Genomic DNA, 27,510 nt, shown 5'->3' with positions numbered 1-27,510 from the left:
AGTTCCCTCAACAATTTTAGTCACCAAGTTTTTATTTGCAAAACTATGTCAAAGTAATTCTCGTAGTCAACTTAATAGTTCTACCAACCCCGTTCTTAAACAAATCTACACTTTATTCAGTTCCAAATTTACAAAGACAAACCTTTCTTGTAACTTCTTAACTAAAAATCTTTCGCCAATCAACTAAAACATAGTCACTTTCCTCATTTCTCAACTAAACTTATTATCCAATCAACCAAAAAATAGTCAAAGGAATCTTTCCAACACTGTTCATAACTAAACTTATTCCCTAGTCATCAGAAAATAACCGTGTTCTTCATGTCTCAAACACATCAAAGTTGCACTCAAAGACATCCTTTGAGACATCAAAGACATCCTTTAAGACTTCAAGGGGACTCTTCGAGATATCAAAAGACACTCTCAAACACTCAAAAATTTACTCGCATCCTCAAAGTTATTCTCAGAGTCATCAAAAAGTTATTCTCAGAGACATGAAAGTTATTCTCAGAGACATAAAAGTTATTCTCTAAGTAACCTTTCGTTCGTCAGAGAAACTTTCTAAGACATCTTCGTTCATTAAAGTTAATCTCAGAGACATAAAAGTCATTCTCAGAGCTATCAAACTTGTTCTCAAAGTCATCAAAGTTATTCCAAGAGACGTCAAAGTTAATCTAAGACATCATCTTTCATCAAAGATATTCTCTCTAAGCCATCAATGTTCTTCTCTAAGACATAAAAAGTTATTCTCTATGTCATCAAAAAGTACTTCTCTGAGCTAACAAAATACTACTCATGTTCTCAAAGACATTCTCAAAGTCATCAAAGTTATTCTAAGAGCTAACAAAAGTTATTCTCAGAGTCACCTTCGTTCTTCAGAGAAACTTTCCAAAACATCTTTGTTCATCAAAGTTATTCTCGGAGTCATCAAAAGTTATTCTCTAACTCACTTTTGTTCATTAAAGTTAATTTCTATGTTATAAAAGTTATTCTCAGAGACATCTAAACCTAATCTTGCTCATCAAAGTTGTTCTCTAAGACATCAATGTTGTTCTCTAAGACATCAAAGATGTTCTCTAAATCATAAAAGTTAATCTCTAAGTCACCTTCGTTCATTAGAGAAACTTTCCAATCCATCTTCGTTGATCAAAGTTATTCTCAGAGTCATCAAAGTGATCTCTAATTCACCTTCGTTCTCCAAAAAGTTGTTCTCTAAGACACCTTCGTTCATCAAAGAAACTCTCCTTCTTCCATCATGTTATTCTTTATGACATCTTCAGTCATAAAATTTCTCTCCAAAATGTAACTAGTTCAGCTTTTCATACCAAACCTGCACTTCTGTTAAAATATATTTTCTTAGTCACTTTACCCTAACACTGTTCTCTGAACTACACTGCTCAAACCTACGTAACCTATCCTCTCCACCCAATGTTACTTAGTTAACGTAACGTTCCTAAACCTAACTTTACCTATCCTAACATAACTTACCTTACCTTACCTTACCTATCTTAACTAACTTTACCTATCCTAACATAAATTACCTTACCTTACCTATCATACCTAACTTACCTAACCTAACCTAACTTATCCTGCTTAACCTAACTTACCTACATTTACCTAACTTAACCTGCTTAACCTAACTTTACCTATCCTAACTTAACCTAACTTATCCAGAATAACCTAACTTACCTACATTACCTAACTTAACCTGCATAACCTAACCTGCTTAACTTAACTTACCTTACCTTACCTATCTTACCTAACTTACCTGACTTAACCTAACTTATCCTGCTTAACCTAACTTACCTACCTTACCTAACTTAACCTGCTTAACCTAACTTACCTACCCTACCTAACTTAACCTGCTTAACCTAACTTACCTTACCTTACCTAACTTAACCTGCTTAACCTAACTTACATAATTTAACCTAACCTAACCTGCTTAACCTAACTTACCTTACCTTACCTATCTTACCTAACTTACCTAACTTAACCTAACTTTTCCTGCTTAACCTAACTTACCTTACCTTACCTATCTTACCTAACTTAACCTAACTTTTCCTGCTTAACCTAACTTACATAACTTAACCTAACCTAACTTGCTTTACCTAACTTAACCTAACTTTTCCTGCTTAACCTAACTTAGATAACTTAACCTAACCTAACTTACATAACTTATCTTACCTATCCTAACCTAACCTAACTTGCTTTACCTAACTTAATCTTACATTCCCAAACTGATGTATCCTAACTTATCTAGTCCAACCAGACATGATCTAACATACATAATTATTCCTGCTTGTCTTTTGTGTTTCGTCAATCACTCTCTCATATTCATTTACTCTTTTCAGGGGTTAATTTCTCAAATGGACATTTTTGCATTTCAAGTGTTATTTGTTTAAGATTGGGTGTTTAACCATTTTAAAGGATTTTTGTTATATATGGGAATTTACTCGTTTCAAGGGCTAATTTCTCAAATGGTCATTTTTGCAGATCAAGGGTTATTTGTTAAAGTTCATCAAGTTGCTCATAAGTTGTATTTATTATGTTTGTTATCATTTATTCTTATTCCCCAACCCCTTAACCTAACCTCTTGTAACCTTAGTGTATTTAGTAGGTTCTATCATATGTTCTTATTCCCCAACCCTTTAACCTAACCTTTCAGATGTAGTTTATTGTGTTTTTGACGTATATGTTAAATATATTATCCTTTTCCTAACCTTTCAGATGTAGTTTTGTTTCTCCTTTTTGTATATTTTTACCCAAACCCACCATCCCACTTAACCTTCTTTCCCACCATCCCACCTTAAGTCTTGTTAAGTTAAGTCAAACCCTCTTGGCAGGGGGTTGGTGGTAAACCTGTAGCTCCATCCCCCCTCTACTGGCAGGGGTTTGGTGCTGGACCTGTAACTCCAGCCCCCCTCTACTGGCAGGGGGTTGGAGCTGGACCTGTAACTCCAGCCCTCCTCTAATGGCAGGGGGCTGGTACTGGACCTGTAGCTCCAGCCTCCCTCTACTGGCTGGGAGGTTAGTGCTGTACCCGTAGCTCCTGCTCCCGTCTCCTGGCAGGGGGTTGGGGCTGGACCTGGATCTCCTGCCCCCTTCTCCTGGCAGAGGGTAGGGGCTGGACTTGTAGCTCCCACCCTCTCTAATGGCAAGGGGATGGTTCTGGACCTGTAGCTCCAGGCCCCCTCTACTGGCAGGGGGTTTGTGCTGGATCTGAAGCTCCAGCCCCCCCCTCTACTGGCAGAAAGGGGTTGGTGTTGGACCTGTAGCTCCAGCCCCCTTCTCCTGGCAAGGGGTTGGTGCAGGACATGTAGCACTAGCCCCTTTCTACTGGCAGGGGGTTGGTGCTGGACCTGTAGCTCAAGCCTTCCTCTAATGGCAGGGAGGTTTGTGCTGAACCTGTGGCTCCATCCCCTTCTACTGGCAGAGGAGCTTTGGTTCAGGACCTGTAGCTCCAGCCCCCTTTCTCCTGGCAGGGTGTTGGTGCTGGACCTGTAGCCCCCCGCCCCTCTACTGGTAGGGGGTTGGTTCTGGACCTGTAGCTCCAGCCCCGCCTCTACTGGCAGGGGGTTCGTGCTGGACCCGTAGATCCAGCCCTCTCTACTGGCAGGGGGTTATTGCTGTACCTGTAGCTCCAGCCCACCTCTACTGGCAGGGGGTTATTGCTGTACCTGTAGCTCCAGCCCCCCTCTACTGGCAGGGGGTTGGTGCTGTACCTGTAGCTCCAGCCCCCCTCTACTGGCAGGGGGTTGGTGCTAGACCTGAAGCTCCAGCCAACCTCTACTGGCAGGGAGTTGGTGCTGGACCTGTAGCTCCAGCCCCCCCTCTACTGGCAGGGGGGTTGGTCCTGGACCACCTGGACCTGGGGGGTTGGTCCTGAAAAGGGGGGCTCCAGCCCCCCTTTAATGGCAGGGGGTTGGTGCTAGACCTGAAGGTCCAGCCCCCCCTCTACTGGCAGGGGGTTGGTGCTGGACTTGTAGCTCCAGCCCCCCTCTACTGGCAGGGGGGTTGGTGCTGGACCTGTAACTCCAGTCCCCCTCTACTAGCAGGGGGGTTGTTGCTGGACCTGAAGCTCCAGTCCCCTCTACTGGCAAGGGGTTGGTGCTAGACGTGAAGCTCCAGCCCACCTCTACTGGCAGGGGGTTAGTGCTGGACCTGTAGCTCCAGCCCCCGTCTACTGGCAGGGGGTTGGTGCTGGACCTGTAGCTCCAGCCCCCCTTTACTGGCAGGGGATTGGTGCTAGACCTGAAGCTCCAGCCATCCTCTACTGGCAGGGAGTTGGTGCTGGACCTGTACCTCCAGCCCACCTCTACTGGCAGGGGGTTAGTGCTAGACCTGAAGCTCCAGCCCACCTCTACTGGCAGGGTGTTGGTGCTGGACCTGTAGCTGCAGCTCCCCTCTACTGGCAGGGGGTTTGTGCTGGACATGTAGCTCCAGCCCCCTATACTGGCAGGGGGTTGTTGCTGCACCTGTAGCTCCAGTCCCCCTGTACTGCCATGGGGCTGGTGCTGAACGAGTAGCTCCAACCCCACTCTACTGGCAGGGGGTTGATGCTAGACCTGTAGCTCCAGCCCCTTTCTACTGGCAGGGGGGTTGGTGCTGGATGTGTAGCTCTGGCACCCCTCTACTGGCAGGGCGTAGGTGCTGGGCCTGTAGCTACAGTCCCCTTCTATTGGCAGGGGTTGGTGCTGGACCTGTAGCTCCAGCCCCACTCTACTGGCAGGGAGTTGGTGCTGGACCTGTAGCTCCAGCCCCACTCTACTAGCAGGGAGTTGGTGCTGGACCTGTAGCTACAGCCCACCTCTACTGGCAGGGGTTGGTGCTAGACCTGTAGCTCCAGCCCCCCCTACTGGCAGGGGGTTGGTGCTGGACCTGTAGCTCTAGGCTCCCCTCTACTGGCAGGGGGTTGGTCCGGGACCACCTGGACCTGGGGGGTTGGTCCTGAAAAGGGGGGCTCCAGCCCCCCTTTAATGGCAGGGGGTTGGTGCTAGACCTGAAGGTCCAGCCCCCGCTCTACTGTCAGGGGGTTGGTGCTGGACCTGTAGCTTCAACCCCCCTCTACTGGCAGGGAGTTGGTGCTGAATCTTTAGAGGGAGCCCCCCTCAACTGGCAGGGGGTTGGTGCTGGACATGTAGCTGCAGCCCCCCCTCTACTGGCAGGGGGTTGGTGCTGGACATGTAGCTCCAGCCCCCCTCTACTGGCAGGGGGTTGGTGCTGGGCCTGTAACTCCAGCCCCCCTATACTGGCAGGGGGTTGTTGCTGCACCTGTAGCTCCAGTCCCCCTGTACTGCCAGGGGGCTGGTGCTGGACGAGTAGCTTCAGCCCCCCCCTCTACTGGCAGGAGATTAGTTCTGGACCTGTAGCTCCAGCCTCCCCTCTACTGGCAGGGGGTTGATGCTGGACATGTAGCTCCAGCCCCCGTCTACTGGCAGGGGTTGGTGCTTGATCTGTAGCTCCAGCCCCACTCTACTGGCAGGGGGTTGGTACTAGACCTGTAGCTCCAGCCCCACTCTACGGGCAGGGGGTTGGTGCTGGACCTATAGCTCCAGCCCCACTCTACTGGCAGGGAGTTGGTGCTGGACCTGTAGCTACAGCCCACCTCTACTGGCAGGGGGTTGGTGCTGGACCTGTAGTTCTAGGCCCCCCTCTACTGGCAGGGGGTTGGTGCTACACATGAAGCTCCAGCCCCCCCCCCTCTACTGGCAGGGGGTTGGTGCTGGACCTGTAGCTCCAGCCCACCTCTACTGGCAGGGGGTTGGTGCTGGACCTGTAGCTCCAGCCCACCTTTACTGGCAGGGGGTTTGTGCTGGACCTGTAGGTCCAGCCCCCCCCCCCCCACTTCTACTGGCAGTGGGTTGGTGCTGGACCTGTAGCTTCAGCCCCCCCCCCCCTCTTCTACTGGCAGGGGGTTGGTGCTAGACCTGTAGGTCCCATCCCCCTCTACTGGCAGGGGATTAGTCCTGGACGTTGTGATGGTGTCCCCTACAGTTTCTCCCATATGCCAGGTTTAACAGTCATATCAGCTTACCTGCAGGTTCTCTGAGGCGCAGGGAATCTTTTGAGGTATGAGGCTCCCAGAATGGGTGTTAATTTGGGGAGAAATTTGCATTTGTAAATTTGCAGATAAGTGGAAAATTCGCGCCCTGGGTACAGCAAAATGGCGCCGCCTGGCTTGCAAATCCATCATTTTGTATACGATGCCCTCTGGTCGGTGATTAGCTGGCTGAGGTCACATGACTTCGTTGACCAATCAGAGCCCGCCCCTGGGTCTGTGACGTCACCGAGAGACCTGGCCCGCCTGCAGAGCACCAGGTGCTCAGAGATACTTGGCGCTTCGTTGAGAGCGGACGTACGCTGATTGAGCTCTCTAGTTCTGAGGTCTAGGAGCCTCCATAAGTGGATATACACAGCCTGACGAGTATATAGTGACTAACAAGGACTGCAGAACTTCAGGGAAGTGTGAGGAAGCCTAATCCAGTGGTGAAAGGGCGCCGAGGACCGTGTGCTAATAGTTTTGGAGAAGTTGAGAGAGTTACGACGGCTGGAGGAGTGAGTGACTCGCTGTCGGTGGAACTCCAAAGCATTCAGAGCTGTTGTGATTAGATCACGCCCACTAGGAACTCAGATGGAAGAAAGTGCATCCTGATCCTTGAGTGTGGTCTCGGTGAAGGAATGCTTGAAGGAACGACGCATGCAGTGACGAATGGATGAGCCAACGCCCAGGAACATCACTCAGAGAATGAGCACGGAGATGCCGAGGATCTTCACACCTATGGACTGGTGATGCTTCTGGAACACTGGGAACAACGCGAGGAACGGAGTACCCACCGGGCGACTGGAGCCTAGGCGTCTGAGGACGGGATATGTTAAGGTAGATCATATTTCCCTTGATTGTTAGGCAAGATAGGCCTATTAATATGCTTATGCATTAATTAGAGTGCATATAAGTCATAGGAGTAGATTAGGCTGTGGGACAGCACGTATATATTATTCTACTGAGTGGTGAAGACAGCGTGTGGCCGCCCGTGGAGGAGTGAGGAGCGACGCTGACGGAGCCGCCCCAGTGAGGAGGGGCCAGTGATCCCTTTAATTCATCAGCTGATGCGAGCTGCTGGCGGCCACCAGAGGAGCCTTGCTGTCATCATTATTATTATTATTTCCATAAATTCATACATGTATCTTGTGTGTTGTAGTATACTTTGAGTAAACTTTTACTATTTTATCACTGCTTTTGGTATAACCTCCATCTCATTGAGCTTTGTGGTTAATAACATGATTATACTGTACTGTTACTGGAATGACAGAGAGAGACCCTGTGTTGGCAACACGACATGAGATTTGAACACTGGTACTGGCATTCCCTAATGAGTGACCCTGAGATGGCAACATGACTGTACATTTGAATTCTAGTATTGGCAGCACACAGTAAGGTCCTAGGCTGCTGTAAATATATTATATTTGAACTAACGGCGTTGCTGGGACGCAGAGAGAATTACCCAGCTGGCGACCAGGAAGGAAGAGGTAAAAGTGAGGCTACGGCCGGAAGTCCGGCAAATTCTCTGCACGCACAGGTGGGCAGGCCCGGTGGTGGAGTCACATACTGCAGGATTGAGTTTAGTAGTGTGGGCTGGGCCTTCTCCTCTCCCCTTGGGTCCAAGGTCAAGTGATGACCGGTCTTGAGACATGACTAGGAGAGCTCCCTGGGGTGAAATGTGATACCCTAGTGGAGGGAGTGAAGTCCCACGGCGTGAGGTTATAGGATCAGTAGCACGATCCCCCGCTGTTTAACTGTAACCTCATGTAACACAAGGCCAAGGTGAGCAGCGCGTGACAACCTGTAGCTCCAGCCTCCCTCTACTGACAGGGGGTTGGTGCTGGACCTGTAGCTCCCGCCCCCCTCTACTGGCAGGGGGGTTGGTGCTGGACCTGTAGCTCCAGCCCCCTTCTTCTAGCAGGGGGTTGGTGCTGGCATTGTTTGGGAGTTTGTTGGCAGTTTCAAGGCTTCAGTCTCTTGGAACCCAGCAGTGGTCTATTTTGGTTCACTGTCTTCCTGGATGCTTTCCCGGTAGGTTGGTGGAGTGTCACCCGCTCTCTGTGCCTCTGTGAGGGGGGCCAGGATCACGGGTTAAATCACCGAACCTGTGGCTCGGAGCCGGTGGCTGAGCGGACAGAACACTGGACGCGTGATCCTGTGATCCCGAGTTCGATTCTGGGTGCCAGTGAGAAACAACGGGCAGATTTTCTTTTACCTTGATGCCCCAGATACCTAGCAGTAAATATTTACCCCGGAGTTAGTCAGCTGGCATGAGCTGCTTCCTGGGGGTGGAGGCCTGGTCAAGGACCGGGCCGCGGGGACACTAAGCCCCGAAATCATCTCAAGATAACCTCAAGATAACCGTGCAGCACAGAAATGGTTCACATGTTTCCTTCCATCTGATGCCTCTGTTTACCTACCAGTAAATCTTTATCCAGGAGTTAAGCATCTATTGTGAATTGTATGTTAAGTTAAGTCTATAGTTGACCTTGGGGAACCTCGATATACTTAAGAACAAACTTCCTCTCCTCAAAACGCAACTCAATATCTTGTGATATGATCTATGAGAGAAAATAAAAAAACTTACTGTTAATTGCTTCTGGGGGATCTGTAGAGTGATTTCCTGAACTTTATTCATGATGCTGGAGGCTGAGTCTCCCAGGTGTATGGGGTCAGCTGTGGCACCTGTCTCTGTGGTCATCATCTCCAGGGCCTCCCTGATGGTCTCCTGCACCTGTCATTACCAACACAAACATTAATGGTGGAGGCTGAGTCTCCCAGGTGTACAGGGTCAGCTGTGGCACCTGTCTCTGTGGTCATCATCTCCAGGGCCTCCCTGATGGTCTCCTGCACCTGTCATTACCAACACAAACATTAATGGTGGAACCTGGACTATAATGAAGCATCAGGCTCTGAGTAAAGTAACTGGACTATAATGAAGCATCTGGCTCTGAGTAAAGTAACTGGACTATAATAAAGCGTCAGAATGAGTAAGTAATTTGACAACATAAGTAATTTTGTTTCTCTACACTGACCACAGTGTAGAGAAACACCAAGATGACAGTTGACTTTATTAATAAAAATGTTTCATGTGTTAGAGCAAAATGTTTCCTATATATAAAGTCAACTCTCATCTTGATGTGTCTCCATGTCAAAAGTGTTTATATAGAGGCAATACTACACTCAGTTGGGTGAGAACAATGTGACCTTCAGCAGCGTACCTTCACTGAGGTGTGGACAGTCTTGACATCTGGGAAGAGTTCCTGGCACTTCATGAGCCAATTTTCTACCTCCATGTTGCATTGGTCAACTTCATTGATGGTCATGAATACTTCCTGTGCTGTGTTGACTGTGTCGAGGCTCCCCAACATGGCCTGCAGCTGAGTCTTCCCTTCCTCTCCTTGTGTTGTCATATCCACCACACTGGTATCCTCCAGTTCCAAGAGTTTCATTGCTGACTTGTTCTGCTCTACCAGAGCATAGAGTCTGTCCTGGAGCTGGAGGTGGCGAGTCTTCCAGTCCCCCAGCTGCCCCCGGTACTCCCCCAGCTGGGACAGTACCTCTTCACAGCTAATAATGAGGCTGCTGATTCCAACCCGTTCTCGCAAATTCGTAAAGTCAATATTGACTTATTAACTACGTGCATAGGTGATATACTAAACATAATAGATACCCCTAAAAAGATTCATAGAAAACACCGACCTTACCTAACCTTGTTAGTATCTTAAGATAAGCATCTTATTGCTTCGTAATTACAATTATTACTTAACCTATACCTATTATAGGTTAGGTAATAATTGTAATTACGAAGCAATAAGATGCTTATCTTAAGATACTAACAAGGTTAGGTAAGGTCGGTGTTTTCTATGAATCTTTTTAAGGGTATCTATTATGTTAAGTATGTCACCTATGCACATATTTAATAAGTCAATATTGACTTATTAAATTTGCGAGAACGGGTTGGCTGATTCTGCTCTTCCACCATGGAATGTAACTTCTTGCTGATTCCTCTTGCAGGAGTTTTAATGGGTATTGCTGGTAAAGTTTTCTCTGGTACAACCTCGATACATTTTAGTTTTCTGATAAGGGCCTCCACAGCATAATTAATTGGGAACAGAGTAGCAGCTGTGGCAGCATGCTGGGCACGGCAGCTGGGGCAGGTCAGCTGCCCATTCTTGATAGCATTGTTAATACACTGGGAGCAGAATGTGTGGCCGCAAGGCAGTGTACGAGGCCGTAGCTGATTGTCATCATAATTGTTAAAACACACTGAACATTCCTCTGGGTTGTTATCCTGTGGAAAAAAATATTTGGTTAAGCTAGAATTTACAACAAAAAGTAATATTACAGTACTGTACTGTATTTACCAACACAAATTACATAATATTTACATAATTTCTTTGTACAGAGGAGCCTCGGTGTTTGCACTGCTAATAATTCGCACTTTTCTGTATTCAGACGCTGTGTTCATGTTCGGTATTCGTCTGTTTGCTCGGCATTCAGATGTAAACACGCGTCCCCTGATGCATCAGTTTCAGCATAGCTGTTGTTCAGTGCACAACTTACTACACTTTTCTCTTGGATATTTTTTATATTCTTATTGTAAATAAGTCACCATGACACCTATGAAAGTTTGTGATATGAGCCTAGCAAAAAGAAAAATGGTTAGAATCACGATACAGATGAAGAAAGAACTCACAGCTAAATATGAGAGTGGTACCTGAGTGTCAGCTCTTGTTACAGAGTTTGTTATGCCTAACTCTAGTTCTCTATTAAAAGAAATGTGTGCAAAATGAGGGAAAGTGCAAACCTTTTCTTGAAATTATCACCTTGACAAACTGTGTTACAAATCTGTTGAATGACAATGCTATGTCTCACTTTAAAAACATTTTAATGCACAGGCAAAAACAATCATCCTTGGACAAGTTTCTTGTAAGGAAAGCATTCAGTGAGTGTAATGAGGGAAACAGAAAAGAGAAAGAACATCAGAAGCACAACTTCCAGAAGTTTTAATGTTAGGGAACTCCCCTGCCAAAGAACATCTCTCTTCCTCTGCCTCACTAGTTTCCACATATGCCATCAACTCTCCGAAGTACAGGTAAAGTGTAGTGTGTTAGCATTTATTCCATTTAATTATTGTATAACTATACAGTATTTATTTTTGTGGTTTGAAACTGATTAATCCAATATACATTATTCCTTACTAGCTGTACTTGGCCACACGTTACTGTGGCTCAGCAACGCATGTGCGTTGCTGAGCCACAGTAACCTTTCCCTGTCTCCCAGTCCTCCCCACCATTCCCCAGTCCCCTCATCCTCCCAACCATTCCTCACTCCCGCGTCCCCTCGTCCTCCTAATTATCTCTCACTCCCCCATCAACTCATCCGCCCGACAATTCCCCGTCCCCTCATCCTCTTCACCATCACCCACTCCCCCTGTCCCCTTGTGCTCCCCACCATTCTCCATTCCCCGGTCCCCACGTCACCATCCCCAACTCCCCCATCCCCTCATCCTTCCCATCATTACCCCCTCCCCTGTCCCCCCTCACCATCCCCCCCCCACTCCCGTCCCCTCGTCCTCCCCACCATTCCCTACTCCCTCATCCAATACATTCCCAAATGATCTGATGTTCCCATTAGAAAATTGGGAACATCAAATGATCTGATGTTCCCATCACTGAAATATAAGAAAAACAGTTAAAAAACAAAACAAAATGAAAAAAAAAACAAAAACAATCTATACTCACAAAATTTACGGAATGATAAAAACACAGCTCAATTCCAATGCCATGTCACACAAAATAATTAGTAGACACTCGATTATCCGGGATTCGAATATCCGGAAAACACCCTTATACGGTCAAAATCGTGACCGGATAAAGTTATCTCAATATCCGGCCAAAATGTCCATAGGAGCCGAAAAATCAGGTGTTTGTCCGGATAAAAATCTGGGCCGGTTAACTTGCTGCCGATGTTGCAATATCCGGACAGTCAGCCAGACAAGGAGTGAATTGTCCGGATATGAAAGCCAGGCAGAGGGCCGTACCGTATTAATCCAGTACGGCTGTGGCTCGAGGCGCATGGTGTAGGAGGGGGTGGGGTGGGTGGGTGGGTTGCATCGGGAGAGAGGGGAGCGTTGGGAGGGACCACCTGGGGGGATAAGGGGGATGTGGAGCGGTCCTATACACTACGGTACAGTAATTACCATTAATTTTAGAACAATTCATCATAGCCAAAAACAAAAGAAATACTAGAATACTAAATATTTTTTCCAGTGTTCTGACATCAATTTTCGTGTTACGTCTTCCATTTTGGTATCAAATTGTGCGCAATCTAAAGGCGCATATTTTAAAACTAGTCCCATAATAATAAAACAATAAATAAACTTTAACAAATATTTTAACTTTTGGACACTTTAACACTCATCACCACAAAATTATTTATATCTTTCCAGTGTTCTGACATCAATTTTCATGTTACGTCATTCATTTTGGCATCAAATTGTGTGCAATCTAAAGGCGCTCATTTTGAAACCACACCCAGATTGATCAGTTAAAATTTTAATTTTTAACAAATATTTTAATGGATGATTTCAGACCGTGTCATCCGAGACGGCCCAGGAGAAAAACTGATGTCACTGGAAAGCGACATCGAAGCGTGAGTGTTATTAATACACTCACCAACACAGGTTAGTGACAACTGTTATGAGCAACCAGTCCCTCATAATATCCACCCCACCCAGTATGAGTTATAGTATTTCACAGTTATACCATGTTTGGACTGCCTTATAACCCATTAATATGCAATACAGCATGTGTAGTTAGGTAGGTAGTACTAAATTTATAAGTGTTTCAGGCTCTCCAGACAACAGTATTAACAAAAACTCCATGATTTGCTCATCATCAGCTCTACTGAACTACCTGAAGAACAAGAAGGTCAAAACTGTTCGAGTGTAGCCCATCAACTGATTAGATCAGAGATAAACTTTAATGATACTATTAAATCTATCAGAATAGATAAAAACAATCACCACAGCACCAGACAGATGTTCACTAAACTAGCTTATCCCAATGATAAGTAAGACCTCATTCAATCTGCTACAAATATAAAACCAATCTTTATAATAATGAGTGCCTTACCAAGCAGCGTTGATCCTCCTCTACAGATGGCATCATATTATATTAATGAGTGCCTTACCAAGCAGCGTTGATCCTCCTCTGCAGACTGCATCATATTATATTAATGAGTGCCTTACCAAGCAGCGTTGATCCTCCTCTACAGACAGCATCATATTATATTAACGAGTGCCTTACCAAGCAGCGTTGATCCTCCTCTACAGACAGCATCATATTATATTAATGAGTGCCTTACCAAGCAGCGTTGATCCTCCTCTACAGACAGCATCATATTATATTAATGAGTGCCTTACCAAGCAGCGTTGATCCTCCTCTACAGACAGCATCATATTATATTAATGAGTGCCTTACCAAGCAGCGTTGATCCTCCTCTACAGACTGCATCATATTATATTAATGAGTGCCTTACCAAGCAGCGTTGATCCTCCTCTACAGACTGCATCATATTATATTAATGAGTGCCTTACCAAGCAGCGTTGATCCTCCTCTACAGACGGCATCATATTATATTAATGAGTGCCTTACCAAGCAGCGTTGATCCTCCTCTACAGACTGCATCATATTCACAAACAAAACCCAAATCTTATCAAGCAGTGCTACACCAGGAATGGAACAATCATTGCTAAGAAAGAACAGGCAAAAGACATGAAATAAAAAGTGTCCAACAATTACTGGCTTTCTTTGTTGATGGTGACATAACTGGAAGACAGCAAACTTCCAATGTCATTGTTGAGAGTAACACATGAGTGACCAAGCCTTACTGAGAGTAACACATGAGTGACCAAGCCTTACTGAGAGTAACACATGAGTGACCAAGCCTTACTGAGAGTAACACACGAGTGACCAAGCCTTACTGAGAGTAACACATGAGTGACCAAGCCTTACTGAGAGTAACACATGAGTGACCAAGCCTTACTGAGAGTAACACATGAGTGACCAAGCCTTACTGAGCAGTAACACATGAGTGACCAAGCCTTACTGAGAGTAACACATGAGTGACCAAGCCTTACTGAGAGTAACACATGAGTGACCAAGCCTTACTGAGAGTAACACATGAGTGACCAAGCCTTACTGAGAGTAACACATGAGTGACCAAGCCTTACTGAGAGTAACACATGAGTGACCAAGCCTTACTGAGAGTAACACTTGAGTGACCAAGCCTTATTGAGAGTAACACATGAGTGACCAAGCCTTACTGAGAGTAACACATGAGTGACCAAGCCTTACTGAGAGTAACACATGAGTGACCAAGCCTTACCAAGCCATATGCCCTAACCATATTTAAATTTTGATTTATAATTGTATATAAGTTACTAAATATTTCTTTATTATATTATTGGCTTCAATTATATGTAATTTACCCTCATAACTTTTACTACAAAGACTTAAATTTTATAGAATGTATAATTCTTTTAATGCTTAATTTATCTAGTTATCAGGTTCTTAGCTTAACGTATTGGCAACTTATCCATTTGTCTGTCACTACTAAGACTTCAATTTCCCAAAATGTTATAAACCTTGAACTCTTAATTTGTCAAATTATCTGAATATTTAATTCATTACTTTGTGAATTAAAAATTAATAATTTAATTTCTCACTTATATATCTGCCCATTAATATTAGCTACTAGTCTTGTTTGTTGTCTAATATTCCAGTATTGTTAATGGATTCTTAAGCTTTAAGTACATCAGTGTTTCCAGCCCATATGTGTTTGTTTCTATCGCATACCCTTGTCCAACTTGTCTTATTACCATATAATATTACTGTATTACAATCTTAAGAGATTACTGAATTTTTAATTTGATTAATTATATGTATACTATTTTATTAACTATTATGAATCTGAATCCATTTATTTGTTCATAATTTTAATTATTTGTTTAATTAACACTTTGTTCTCCTCTCTCCTTTTTTTCGCCTGTTAATATTGCATATCCTTGCCCAGTTTGTATTATTACCATATGATATTAATTATTACAATATTAATTTAAGTCTTATCTTGGCTAATTATTTGTATTCCAGTTGAATGATGGTGTTGACCTCGGTCGGCAGGGCAGGGCTGGTGAGAGCTGTGTACTGTTCACACACTCTACATCGTCCACTTCAATATCCATATTCACTAGTATCAGACACCTGTGATAGGTCTTGGTCCAGATTTGTGTTATCAATATCACTGGCATGGTCATCTTCCAGCAATATGCCCTGTATGTCACCATCAGAGAGTGTTTTCTCAACAACACAGCTGGCTGGGGACTGGGAGCTTGATGTCTGACATGGTTGTTACCTTGAAAAGGAGCCTGCCCACTGCCGGCTATGTGGCAAGCTAGTATTTTTTTTCAAGCTGACAGACGCTCACTGGAGGCCCTCAAGCCTCCATCTTGTACCCAAGCTATGAATTCTACAATACACCTACGATTGCCTTAACCAGCTCTGCCCCCAAATATGGCAAACCCCTGGTGCGCAGAAAATAAATTGTTCGCAAAATTTTTTTGTGCTTCTAATAATGTTAAATACCCTTCCATGATCATATATATATTGAAATAAATACGAAATTGTACTTACTTTGGCCGCAATGTGGTTCAGAAAATCGCATGTGATGTCATGGTTTGGTGGTCGCCCGAGGCATAGACTCCCGGAGCCACTACCACTTTTTAGTGATATTTCCTCTCATATCACTATATATCTTCTGCATCTTTCAAAATCTATCGTGTCTGTCTTCATTATCATTGTTCTCAAAGTGCAGGCACCTGAGAAGCAGCAGGAACCTATTACGTGACATGTAACTGTTGAACACGAGGGACGGAACAAGGCTGTCTTAGCTCCAATAATCCTGGATCACTTGTTTTTATGATCAAAATGTTTCATCATCATCATGCTCAACGCCAAAAACACATACATTTCCTCATTTGTCGTGTCTGTCCATGGTGTCATGCGAGAGACAGGTAAAATGCTGGAGTCAGTGAGGCTGTGAACATATCTGTTCGTCTCTGCAACGAGATGGTCCAAGAATTCCTTGTCAAAATATGCCCCATAAAAATAGTCAATTACAGCCATATCATCACCTGAATAGGGAGGAATAACGGTGTCACACCAACATCGGTACCATCAAATGTTGGAATTTGTGGGACAAAAGTCTCACAATCCTCCCACACGAGTACACCTGTGGGTTTGGTTTTGGAGCCAACACCACCACTACGAGCACCAAAAACACGGCTCCGTTGTCTTGTGCTAAAGCTGTGTATAGGCAAACCAGTAGATGAAAGTGTTCTGCATAGTGTAGGCCTACCACGAACACCTGATGTCGAGGAAACACTGTCAACATTGTCCTCGGGCCGCGTGACGCTGCCGCTTGCCTCGGTGTGCTGATGGGGCAGCAAAACCCCGCCTAGTAACACCGTCGCTGCTCGTACTTGGTTCGTGAACACTGCTTGTATCAGAGCCTATGTCACCGAAGCCCGAAAATGATTCACCACATGTACTATCACTAAATAAATTTGCCTCAGAGGACACACATGGTTGTGGTGACTAACAGTACTCACCCAGGGCGGCAGGGCTGGCCAGATGAGGCACGTGTATTGTACACACTCACGACCTCCTCCACCTCATTCTCCCCCTTACTCGTGTCAGACATCTGTGTTAGGTCTTTCTCTGGATTGTAGTCTAAATGATCATCCATCACCATACAATATGTCGCATATTTCGTCCTCTGAGACTCGTTTTCCTGGACCGCAGCTGATTGTGGACCGGGAGCTCGTAGACGATGCATCAGACATGGTTGCTTCCTTGAAACTGAGGCTCCGCACGGCCCTGGGGCATGCTGGGATTTTTTTCAAAATGGCGGACGATCACTGGAGCCCCTCAGGCATCTATTTCATACCCACGTCACCATGCGCCAGTTTTAAATAGTACACTATATCTAAGAGATCCCTGAGGCGTGTTGCACACCACCCGTCGAATGCCTCATTGCGCAGTGCAGTGGTTAATGGGTTATGTGCACCCCTGATCGATCACATTAACCCCTGTGCAGCGCTGCTGGTAATAGCTGACAACACTGCTGTGCGCAAGAAAATAATTCTTCTAAGATTGTTAAAATGTGTTCTCGCCCAAGTCTCAGAAACCTCTAAACTCTGCTCCAACCCCGAAGCTCTCAGACTCTTAGGAGCCGGAAGCAGGTGGGGGGGGGGCCGAGTGATGCACAGCAGGGGAAAAACGAGGGGGCGCGGACTGAACCAAGGCCGACGCGACAGACACCCCCAAGTCCAGGTCCCTATAAGCAAAACGGAGCAGCCTCACGGCATCCGGGGAAGCAACTATCCTAACACGTTACAACCAAAACCTATACTGCAAGGCATGACCCGCCTACATCCAAATAATATCACCAGGAGAATGGGTGAATTGAGTGACAAACAAGCAACAAAGCTCGCAGGACTTTGTGCCAAAGATGTCATCAACCCAACAAGCAGCATGACAGACAAAAACAATGAGCGTCGCCTTGAGACAAGGGGACAGAGCAACCCTCACACTTAAACAAAGCGAGAAGGGATTTAGGGGTCACATCCATCCCACCCGAGAGCCCCTGTGGGGTTTCCGAGGGCCCCTAGACTGGGTCTGCTAAGGGTAATCCCAGGCAGGGTACTGGTATTACCCATACCCAAGTCTACCAAACAAACTGCTAAAGCTGAACCTCTGGGACGTATCCACTCACAGCGGCGAAGGAGGGGGGGGGGGTACCACCGAACACAGGAAGTCAACACCCTAACTAAACAGAGGAAAGGGACACAAGCCAGACCCCCCACCCCACCCCTACAGGCCAAAACAAAAAAGGAAAAGAAAAACCCCTGCAAGAGGAAACATACCCAAGAGGAACAGAGCTGGATGATGTAATAGGTGAAAACTAGCTGCGTAGTACCCCACGCCCTACCAGTGCAATAAACTACCACTTACCTCAAGGTAAACAAGGGCAGAAACCCCCAAAACACTCGAGGCGGTCAATTGCCAAGCAGTGAAAGACCAACAGAGGTAGACCCAAGGTGACTTACGGAAGATAACCCCAAGCCCCAAGGGCGGTACTTACAGGGAACTTAGGGAATGGAACCCTAAGCACATGCAGCCCGAGTACCTAGAAATATTACTCCCTGCTCGCACACCACCATAGGAGCAGTACTGAACCAAGGCACAGCGTAACACAGAGTCTGGAGCTGGAGCTATACGACCGTGATGTCTCGCATCAGCTGAAGAACTGGGGTGTGGATCGCCGGCGCGGGGGGTCTTGGGCTTCCCCTTCCCCCCTCCTGGGGTGAGTGAGGAGCTGTGCAGACATGGAGCGCGGCTCGTGTGACGTAATGTTTGTTTGCTCGTTTTCATTTGGGGAGTTCTGTCCACTCGTTTGTCTATATTCGTCGTTTTAATCAGAATAGTGGTTTGTTTTGGGGCGCTTACCTTTCTGGGTGCCTGTCCCAGTCGATGGCAGATATAGAATGCTCCACAATCACATGTGCATTTCTATAGGTCATTGCTTCCCGTGCCTCTCTAAGGAGGCCAGGATCTGGCTCGTGGTCCCCGGTAGGCCTACAACTCTACCCACATCGACTGATGCCAAAGTTAGGGATAATCATATCAGCCTGGATAGCTCCGGGGAAACCTAGGGGCTCCCCCAAGAAAAAAACAGTTTAATGTAATGAAACGCCAATTTCTGGGAAAGCCCTGAGGCTCCCTGAAGCTATCCAAACTGACATGTGAAATATTAGTTTGGGTTCATCAGTAACGGGAGTGCTTTATGCCTACCGATGACCATGAGCCAGAACCAGGTCCCCTCAGAGAGGTGCAGGGAGCAATAGCCTGTGAGCACTCTACATTTAGAGTATGTCATACTTACCATCGACTGGGGAGGGCACCCAGGAAAATTGGCGAAACAAAACAAGCCACTAGCTGGTTAAAATTGTAACCTATGTCCAAACATAGCAAAATAACTCCCACAAAAAAAAGTCATCAAACTATTGCACTCACTCATTAGCGCCCCCCTTTCCCCCGAGAGGAGAGGGGGGGGGGAGAAGGAGCCCGCTCAGCCAGCGGCTCTCCCCTTTTGTTCTTGAATGATGAAAACTGTTCACCGGAGGGAGGGAGGGTGTCAGGGAGCCGCCTACAAAATGGCATTTCATACTATTCAACACTGGTTTTCTGTGGGGAGCCCTGTCGGCTCTCTGAAGCTAACTACCCCCAGATAAGTAAAAACGGGGACTTACCCGGGAGGCGGCAGCACTGCAGGTCTCAAGACGAAGAAGAGTCATCTGGCCACAACAGACGCACCAGTGCCACACAAGGATTGAGAGGATCCAGAACGTTCACGAGATATCTGGTGGCCAGGACCCTGTGCGACCTTCAAAACCCCTACGCCCGAATATTGACACAAGACATATTACCAAAGACAGCTGCCAGAGCAGCATATGTCCACACATCATGTTGTGCGGACATCCCTTCATACACGGGCATGAAGGTAGACCACAGGCTGGCAAGACTTGATGACACTGTGGACAACCTGAGACACACGAGCTCTGGAACAGGGAACCAGGGAAACCGGATCCACCCAAAGCGCGTCAACAGACACCGAACCATTGGACCCCAGGCAGCGAAGTAAAGCCGCCACCAGACACAACATGATGCATCACTCACCAAATCAACCACGCATCCACCACCACTGGACCCTTCTGGAAGCCAGCCATCTAAATCTTTAGCAGAAAAGGAGAAGGCTGTCAACGAACAAAACGACCACCACGTTGAAAAGAACAGTGCCCCCGGTCCTGAGAAGGCATGAAGGTCCCCAACCCGACTCCTAGAGGCCAAAGTCAACAAAAACAAGGCTTTCATGAAACAAACCTGAACTGAAAAGGCCACCAAGGAGAAGAGAAAAAAGAGAGCACCCGATTCAAAGACCAGGACGTGTCTGGCGGCGCACGAGCAGGCCAGAGGTGAGAAAATGCCCGAGAGAGCTTACAGAATGGAACAGAAGTGACAACCACCTCAAATGCAAGCTAGAACGGCTCCGCCAATGCCGCACAATAAGAAGTGAAAACATGTGATATTAGATGCCAGTCCAGAAAGAGCCAAGAGAGAGAAAAGACAAAATAAATCGACAGACACCAACAACACCTTATGAAGGGAAAGGAAATTGCAGAAAGACTGCCAGGAGACTTCATACCATCGCTGAAATGAAGACTGCAGGTGGGACAACATTAAAAAAGCCTCCTGATCACCATACAAAGGGCGACACACCCATGTAGAAAAAAAAAAACACGCGAAGAGTGGAAGAACACAACGAACCAACGAGGTACCTTACCGGCCAAACTTGCTGAAAGAGGTAGAGTCACGGAAAGACTCCTGGGTTCAGGCACCAAGCAAGCAGCACCTGAAACCAAGGCTGGGCCGGCCACCATGGGGCTAGGAGATTCCCTCTCCGCTGATAGAATTAAGGTCGAACCAGAACACGGAGCAGCAGCTGGACCGGGAAAGAAAGGTATTAGGACCCCCACCTCAACAAGTCCTACCGGAAAGCGTCCACCGCAATATCCTCGTAGGCAAGGGGAAACAGCGCCACAGATAATGGGAGATGACAAGATCGCGTCGACGCGAAGAGGTCCACCTCTGGGCACCAGAATGTCCGACAAAGAAAGTGGAAGGAGCTGGTATCGACTGTCCACTCCGTGGATAGAGGAATGATACGTGGCGTGGTGAGCGCTGGTCACTAAGCCCCAGTCAAGAGACGAGGCGTCCGTGAACACATCGAGCAAGGAAAGGGGACGGCGCCATCCACCAAACCCCGAAAACCCCAAGAGGAAGCCAGAGACACAGCAACCGACACAAGGACCCCAGGGGACAAACCCAGTGGTCGCAAGAGTGGTGAAAGGGGCTGTCCTGAGGAAATTAGAACTTCCTCCGAAGCCAAACCCTTGCCCAGCGAGTAAACTATCATGGCAAATTTCAGGTTCCCGCACAGCTGCACCAGCAACCGCCGAGTGACCCGGGTCCCCCCTCCCCCCTCCCTTAAAAACCATTGAAAACGGGTTTAAATCTTGTCTCCCCCTTAACAACTGCATCCGTCGAGAGCCTTGAGGCTCTCGACGGATGGTGCACAAGGCGCCTCAGGGATCTCGTAGGTATATATCATACGATGGAGGGGCATTTTTTCTGCACAATTACAAATGCATTTATATTATTTTTTTTTTCTGGCTAATCCTATGTATATTGAACACATATACAATATTCTGGCAGTAGAACATCCGTACTGTTCCAAGACACTGTGTTACATGTACAGTATAACAAATGTGTCCACAAACATTTTTCATATTTACAATATTTCATGTTCAATTATGTACATTTATAACATATTTACACACTGTACACTATCACACACTATATACATCCCCCTATCAATACACTTGAAACTCCATGAGTGTGATAATCAGTGAAGCAGTCAACGGGGCATAGGGGAAGTTTGCACTCAAAGCATCCAGGTGCAGATGCGTCTTCACTTGTGTACCCTACGTTGTGTGTTCTTGCAAACTTCGCAAGCACGTTTACCCTTGTTCCGGTAGCCTGTGCCTGGCATATAACCCAGCTTGAGTACAGCAAGGTGCTCATTACTCCTGAGTCTGTCAGGAACTGTGTGAGGCATTGTTGCTGGCACCCCACGTGTGGCATCACAGCCCTCCACCCCATACTTTACGAGTGGTTGGGACACTAGAGCAACACTGAATGTACGTAATGGGGGTCTCTTGCCTTATTTCACGAGATACATGTTGAAACAGTTGAGCACTGCAACGAATGGGGGAAACAAAATTCTTGGTCCACTTCACATAATTGTGAGGCACTTGAGGGCACCAAGCATCATGTCCCATTTATCAACTAGCTGCATGTTTATGTTGTAGTCAATGACACAATCAGGTTTATATATTGGGAACCGTGTTGCAAAGTGCACTTTGCCACTGTCCAACATGGAACCGGTGTGAATAGTGGTCAACATATTTACCTCGCGTCTGTCTCTCCAGCACACTGATAACATTTTTTCACACTGTCGCAGCTGGCAATCACCCACTGCAATACCAATGTTAAACACTGGCATTTCCGTCCTGAAGGCCTTGACAGTGTCATATACGCCGGTGTTGTGGTCAAGGAGGAGTCTGGTTAGCAAGGGGTTGATATAGTAGTTGTCAGGGAACAGGATATGCTAACTTGTTCACCAATGGTTCCATAACTGTTTTCATGACACGTGAAAACCCTGTGACGTGCCTGAAAATCCGTGAATATCTTGACCTAGTATGTCAACGTCAGTACCTGAATACAGTATCATGAACATGACAATACCAGTTTCGCAGTCACATAGCACCAAAAACTTGAGCCCAAACCGGTGCCGCTTAAATGGATTGTACTGCTTGAACGCCAGTCGTCCCTTGAAGAGGACTAGCGATTCATCAATCACGACATTCTGTCCTGGTACAACTTTCTGTACCTGGACAGAATATCCACAACTGATCCTGTCCACGGAACTTTCCTCTCATATCACTAAATATCTTCCGCACTTTCCACAGTCAGTCGCGTCTATATTCAATATCATTGTTCTCAAAGTGGAGGCACATGAGAAGCAGCACGAACCTATCACGTGACGTGTACCTGTTGAACACGGGAGATGGAACAAGGCTGTCTTCTTTACTCCAATAATCTGCATGATGTGTTCATCTGAATGCCTCATTATCATGCAGAATGCTAAAAACACTTGCATTTCCTCATTGGTCGTGTCTTTCCAAGGTGTCATGCGAGAGGCAGGTAAAATGCCAGAGTCAATGAGGCCGTGAGTGTATCTGTTCGTCTCTGCAACGAGATGGTCCATGAATTACTGATCAAAATATGTCATAAAATAATTTATTTAAGCCTTATCATCACCTGTATAGCGGAATAAAGATGTCTCACCAGCATCGTTATCATCAAATGTTGAAATTTATGGGACAAAAGTCTCACAATCCTCCCACACGAGTACACCAGTGGTTTTGCTTTTGGAGTCGTTTTGCTGGACCGCAGCTGACCGTGGACCGGGAGCTCATAGACAATGCGTCAGACATGGTTGCTGCCTTGAAACTGAGGCTCCGCACGGCCCTGGGGCATGCAGGGAATTTAAAATGGTGGACGATCACTGGAGGCCTCAGGCATCCATTTCGTACCCGCGTCACCTCTCGCCAGCTTTGAATCATACGCTATACATATGAGGTCCCTGAGGCCCATTAACACCACCCGTCAAGCGCTTCAAGGTGCGTTGCACAACCACCCGTTGAGCGCCTCAAGGCTCGTTGCACAGTTCAGTGGTTGAACACTGTAAAATATTTATTTATTTATTTATTTATTTATTTATATATATACAAGAAGGTACATTGGGTTTGTGAGAATACATTGGATAGTACAGTATTTACATTCTTGTAAAGCCACTAGTACGCGCAGCGTTTCGGGCAGGTCCTTAATCTAACAGATAATTTTAAGTAGGTAATTTCTATCAGAATTGATAAATGATAACAAATACATTGCAAGAGAAAAATGAGATGAGAGAGCTAAGTAAGTATATTAAAGCACATTGTTATATTAAAGCTCTGATTGATTACATGACAGCTTGATTAGTAATTTAAACAAGATTAATAGACACCATACAGCAGATTGGCAGCACATATAAGAAAACAGCAATGATCACAATGGTAAAGATGTTCAAATTGGGAACATAAAGGTTGGGAGACTGGGTAGCAATTGATACAGTGCAATTTTAAGGCAAAAAGTGAAAAACTATGAAGATGAAATTAGGTACTTTTTAGTATTGATTTTGAATGATGTAAAAGTTGGACAGCTTTTCAATTCAGTAGGGAGTGAGTTCCATTAACTGGGTCCCTTTATTTGCATAGAGTGTTTACACAGATTAAGTTTAACTCTGGGGATATCAAAGAGATATTTATTTCTGGTGTGGTGATAATGGGTCCTATTACATCTGTCCAGGAAGAGTTTCAGACAAGGATTTGCATTTAAGAACAGGGTTTTGTAAATGTAGTTGACACAAGAGAATTTGTGGAGTGAGATTATGTTTAGCATGTTTAGGGAGTTAAACAAGGGGGCTGTGTGTTGTCTGAAAGCAGAATTTGATATTATTCTGATAGCAGATTTTTGCTGGGTGATGATGGACTTGAGGTGGTTTGCAGTGGTTGAACCCCATGCACAGATACCATAGTTGAGATAGGGATAGATTAGTGCATAATATAGAGAGATGAGAGCAGAGTTAGGTACATAATATCTGATTTTGGAGAGTATACCAACTGTTTTAGAGACTTTCTTAGTTATGTGTTGTATGTGGGTACTGAAGTTGAGTCTCTTGTCTAGGAATATGCCAAGAAACTTCCCATCATTTTTATTGCTAATGTTTACATTGTCAATCTGAAGCTGAATTGCATTTGTAGATTTGCTTCCAAATAGGATGTAGTAGGTCTTTTCTATGTTAAGTGTTAGTTTGTTGGTTGACATCCATAAGTGGACTTTTTTTAGTTCATTATTAACAACATCATTTAGTGTATGTGGGTTGGGGTTAGAGTAGATGATGGGTAGTATCATCAGCAAACAAAATAGGTTTCAGAATGTTAGAGACATTAGGCAGATCATTAATGTATATAAGAAATAGAAGAGGTCCCAAGATGCTGCCCTGTGGCACTCCAACGGTTATTGGTAGAATGGGAGAGATTATATTATTGATGGCTACACATTGGTGTCTATCACTAAGATAGGATTGGATATAGTCCAGTGCATGGCCTCGGATTCCATAATGATGGAGTTTACATAAGAGGTAATCGTGATTAACAGTATCAAAGGCCTTTCTCAGGTCAATGAAGAGTCCAATTGGAAACTCATTTTTGTCAAGGGCTGAGTAAATTATATCAAGGAGACTAATAATTGCATCGTTGGTACTCTTTTGAGAGCGGAAGCCAAACTGACAGGGGCTAATAATGTCGAATTTTACGAGATAGGAGTAGAGCTGTTTGTAGATAATTTTTTCAAATATTTTTGATAGTATGGGTAGGTTTGATATTGGTCTATAGTTGTTTATGTCTGACGGATTACCTCCTTTATGAACTGGCGTTACTCTTGCTTTTTTAAGGATATCAGGGAAGGTATGACACTCAAGGGATTTGTTGAACAGCAGAGCTATAGGTGGCGCAAGGGCATGGGAGGCGCTCTTGTATACAATGGATGGGATTTCACTGATGTTCCCAGCTTTGGTTTTTAGTGAGTGTATGATGGACACAACATCTGACGGGCTGACTGGTGAGAGGAGAAGAGAGTTTGGACAGCTGCCTGAGAGATATGTGTTGATATGTGTCTGGGTCTGTGGGATTTTACTTGCAAGGTTAGCACCAATCGATGAAAAGAAGCTATTAAATTCATTCGCCATTTCTAAGTCAGATGACAGTGTAAGGCCATCCTTAGAGAGTGTTATCTGGTTTTGGGAGTGTTGTTTAGTTCCCAGGATGTTAGAGATGGTATTCCATGTGCTTTTCATGTTGCCTTTTGCTTCTTTGAATCTAGTCTCATAATATGAAAGTTTTGCTTTTCTTATGATACTGGTAAGCACTGATGAGTACCTTTTAACTACTTCCTTTAAAACTAGGCCACTCCTAAATTTCTTTTCGTATTCATGTTTTTTGTTGATTGATTTAATTATGCCACTTGTGAGCCACGGGTTATTTTTTCTTTTGTCAGTTACTTGTTTGGTAAGGAGGGGACAGTTAGTGTTGTAGAGGCTTAGAGTTTTGGAGAGAAAGAGGTTAGTTGATGAGTTTATATCCTGTGAATTATTAAATTCAGATTCCCAGTTAATATTGTGAAGTGCATTAGAGAGATTGCCTAAAGCTGATTCACTATGTAGCCTGAATGAAAGTTTTTTGGTTTCTGGTGGTGTTGTGTCAATGTTTGCTATGAGGAAAGTAGGATAGTGGTCAGTTGTTCTGTCATAAATTACCCCAGATGTAAGGGGAGCTGTTATATTAGTCCATAGGTGATCCAGGGTAGTGGCAGATGTTTGAGTGACTCGGGTGGGCTTGGTGATTGTGGGGATTAGCATACAGGAGTGCATGCTGTTACGGAAATAGTCAACTTGAGGGTTGTTTTGAAGACCCAGGTCAATATTGAAATCACCTCCCAGAATGATGAGATTTTTGTTGTGATTGTTATTGATGATAAGATTCCTTACATTGTATTTTACATTACTTACATTCCTTACATTCCTTAAGATTCCTTACATTGATTCCTTACACTCTAAAAGTATATATACAGTGTGCGGTGTGCAGGCAGTATATATACAGTGTGTGGTGTGCAGGCAGTATATATACAGTGTGTGGTGTGCAGGCAGTATATATACAGTGTGTGGTGTGCAGGCAGTATATATACAGTGTGTGGTGTGCAGGCAGTATATATACAGTGTGCGGTGTGCAGGCAATATATATACAGTGTGTGGTGTGCTGGCAGTATATATACAGTGTGCGGTGTGCTGGCAGTATATATACAGTGTGTGGTGTGCAGGCAGTATATATACAGTGTGTGGTGTGCAGGCAGTATATATACAGTGTGTGGTGTGCAGGCAGTATATATACAGTGTGTGGTGTGCAGGCAGTATATATACAGTGTGTGGTGAGCAGGCAGTATATATACAGTGTGCGGTGTGCTGGCAGTATATATACAGTGTGTGGTGTGCAGGCAGTATATATACAGTGTGCGGTGTGCTGGCAGTATATATACAGTGTGCGGTGTGCTGGCAGTATATATACAGTGTGTGGTGTGCAGGCAGTGTATATACAGTGTGTGGTGTGCAGGCAGTATATATACAGTGTGTGGTGTGCAGGCAGTATATATACAGTGTGTGGTGTGCTGGCAGTATATATACAGTGTGCGGTGTGCTGGCAGTATATATACAGCGTGCGGTGTGCTGGCAGTATATATACAGTGTGTGGTGTGCAGGCAGTATATATACAGTGTGTGGTGTGCTGGCAGTATATATACAGTGTGTGGTGTGCTGGCAGTATATATACAGTGTGCGGTGTGCTGGCAGTATATATACAGTGTGTGGTGTGCAGGCAGTATATATACAGTGTGTGGTGTGCAGGCAGTATATATAAAGTGTGCGGTGTGCTGGCAGTATATATACAGTGTGCGGTGTGCTGGCAGTATATATACAGTGTGTGGTGTGCAGGCAGTATATATACAGTGTGTGGTGTGCAGGCAGTATATATACAGTGTGTGGTGTGCTGGCAGTATATATACAGTGTGCGG

General features: G+C 45.3%; 2 protein-coding genes across 12 annotated transcripts in view; one reads left to right on the top strand and one right to left on the bottom strand.

Moving 5' to 3' along the window:
• The window catches only part of LOC138352916 (uncharacterized), a 230,529-nt gene that overhangs the window by 19,215 nt on the left and 183,804 nt on the right, over positions 1 to 27,510 (bottom strand). For 4 of the 7 annotated variants that reach the window (XR_011222991.1, XR_011222989.1, XR_011222990.1 and 1 more), the window contains exon 3: positions 9,923 to 10,331. Coding sequence is in view for 3 of the 7 variants with exons in the window: in XM_069305563.1 (XP_069161664.1) it covers positions 8,625 to 8,771; positions 9,259 to 9,489 (378 nt within the window). In the remaining 4 variants the exon portion in view is untranslated. Of the gene's footprint in view, positions 1 to 8,624; positions 8,772 to 9,258; positions 9,734 to 9,922; positions 10,332 to 27,510 lie in introns of those variants that run through there. The other 3 variants (XM_069305564.1, XM_069305565.1, XM_069305563.1) reach the window with 2 other exon arrangements.
• LOC123747839 (uncharacterized) overlaps positions 1 to 27,510 on the top strand; it is a 236,116-nt gene that overhangs the window by 142,444 nt on the left and 66,162 nt on the right. The gene's annotated exons all lie outside the window — the stretch shown is intronic.

The sequence above is a fragment of the Procambarus clarkii genome, chromosome 55 (assembly GCF_040958095.1).
Source record: "Procambarus clarkii isolate CNS0578487 chromosome 55, FALCON_Pclarkii_2.0, whole genome shotgun sequence".
Taxonomy (NCBI): Eukaryota; Metazoa; Arthropoda; class Malacostraca; order Decapoda; family Cambaridae; genus Procambarus; species Procambarus clarkii.
The sequence above is the reverse complement of the archived record's forward strand: the minus strand, read 5'-3'. Positions and strand labels throughout refer to the sequence as shown.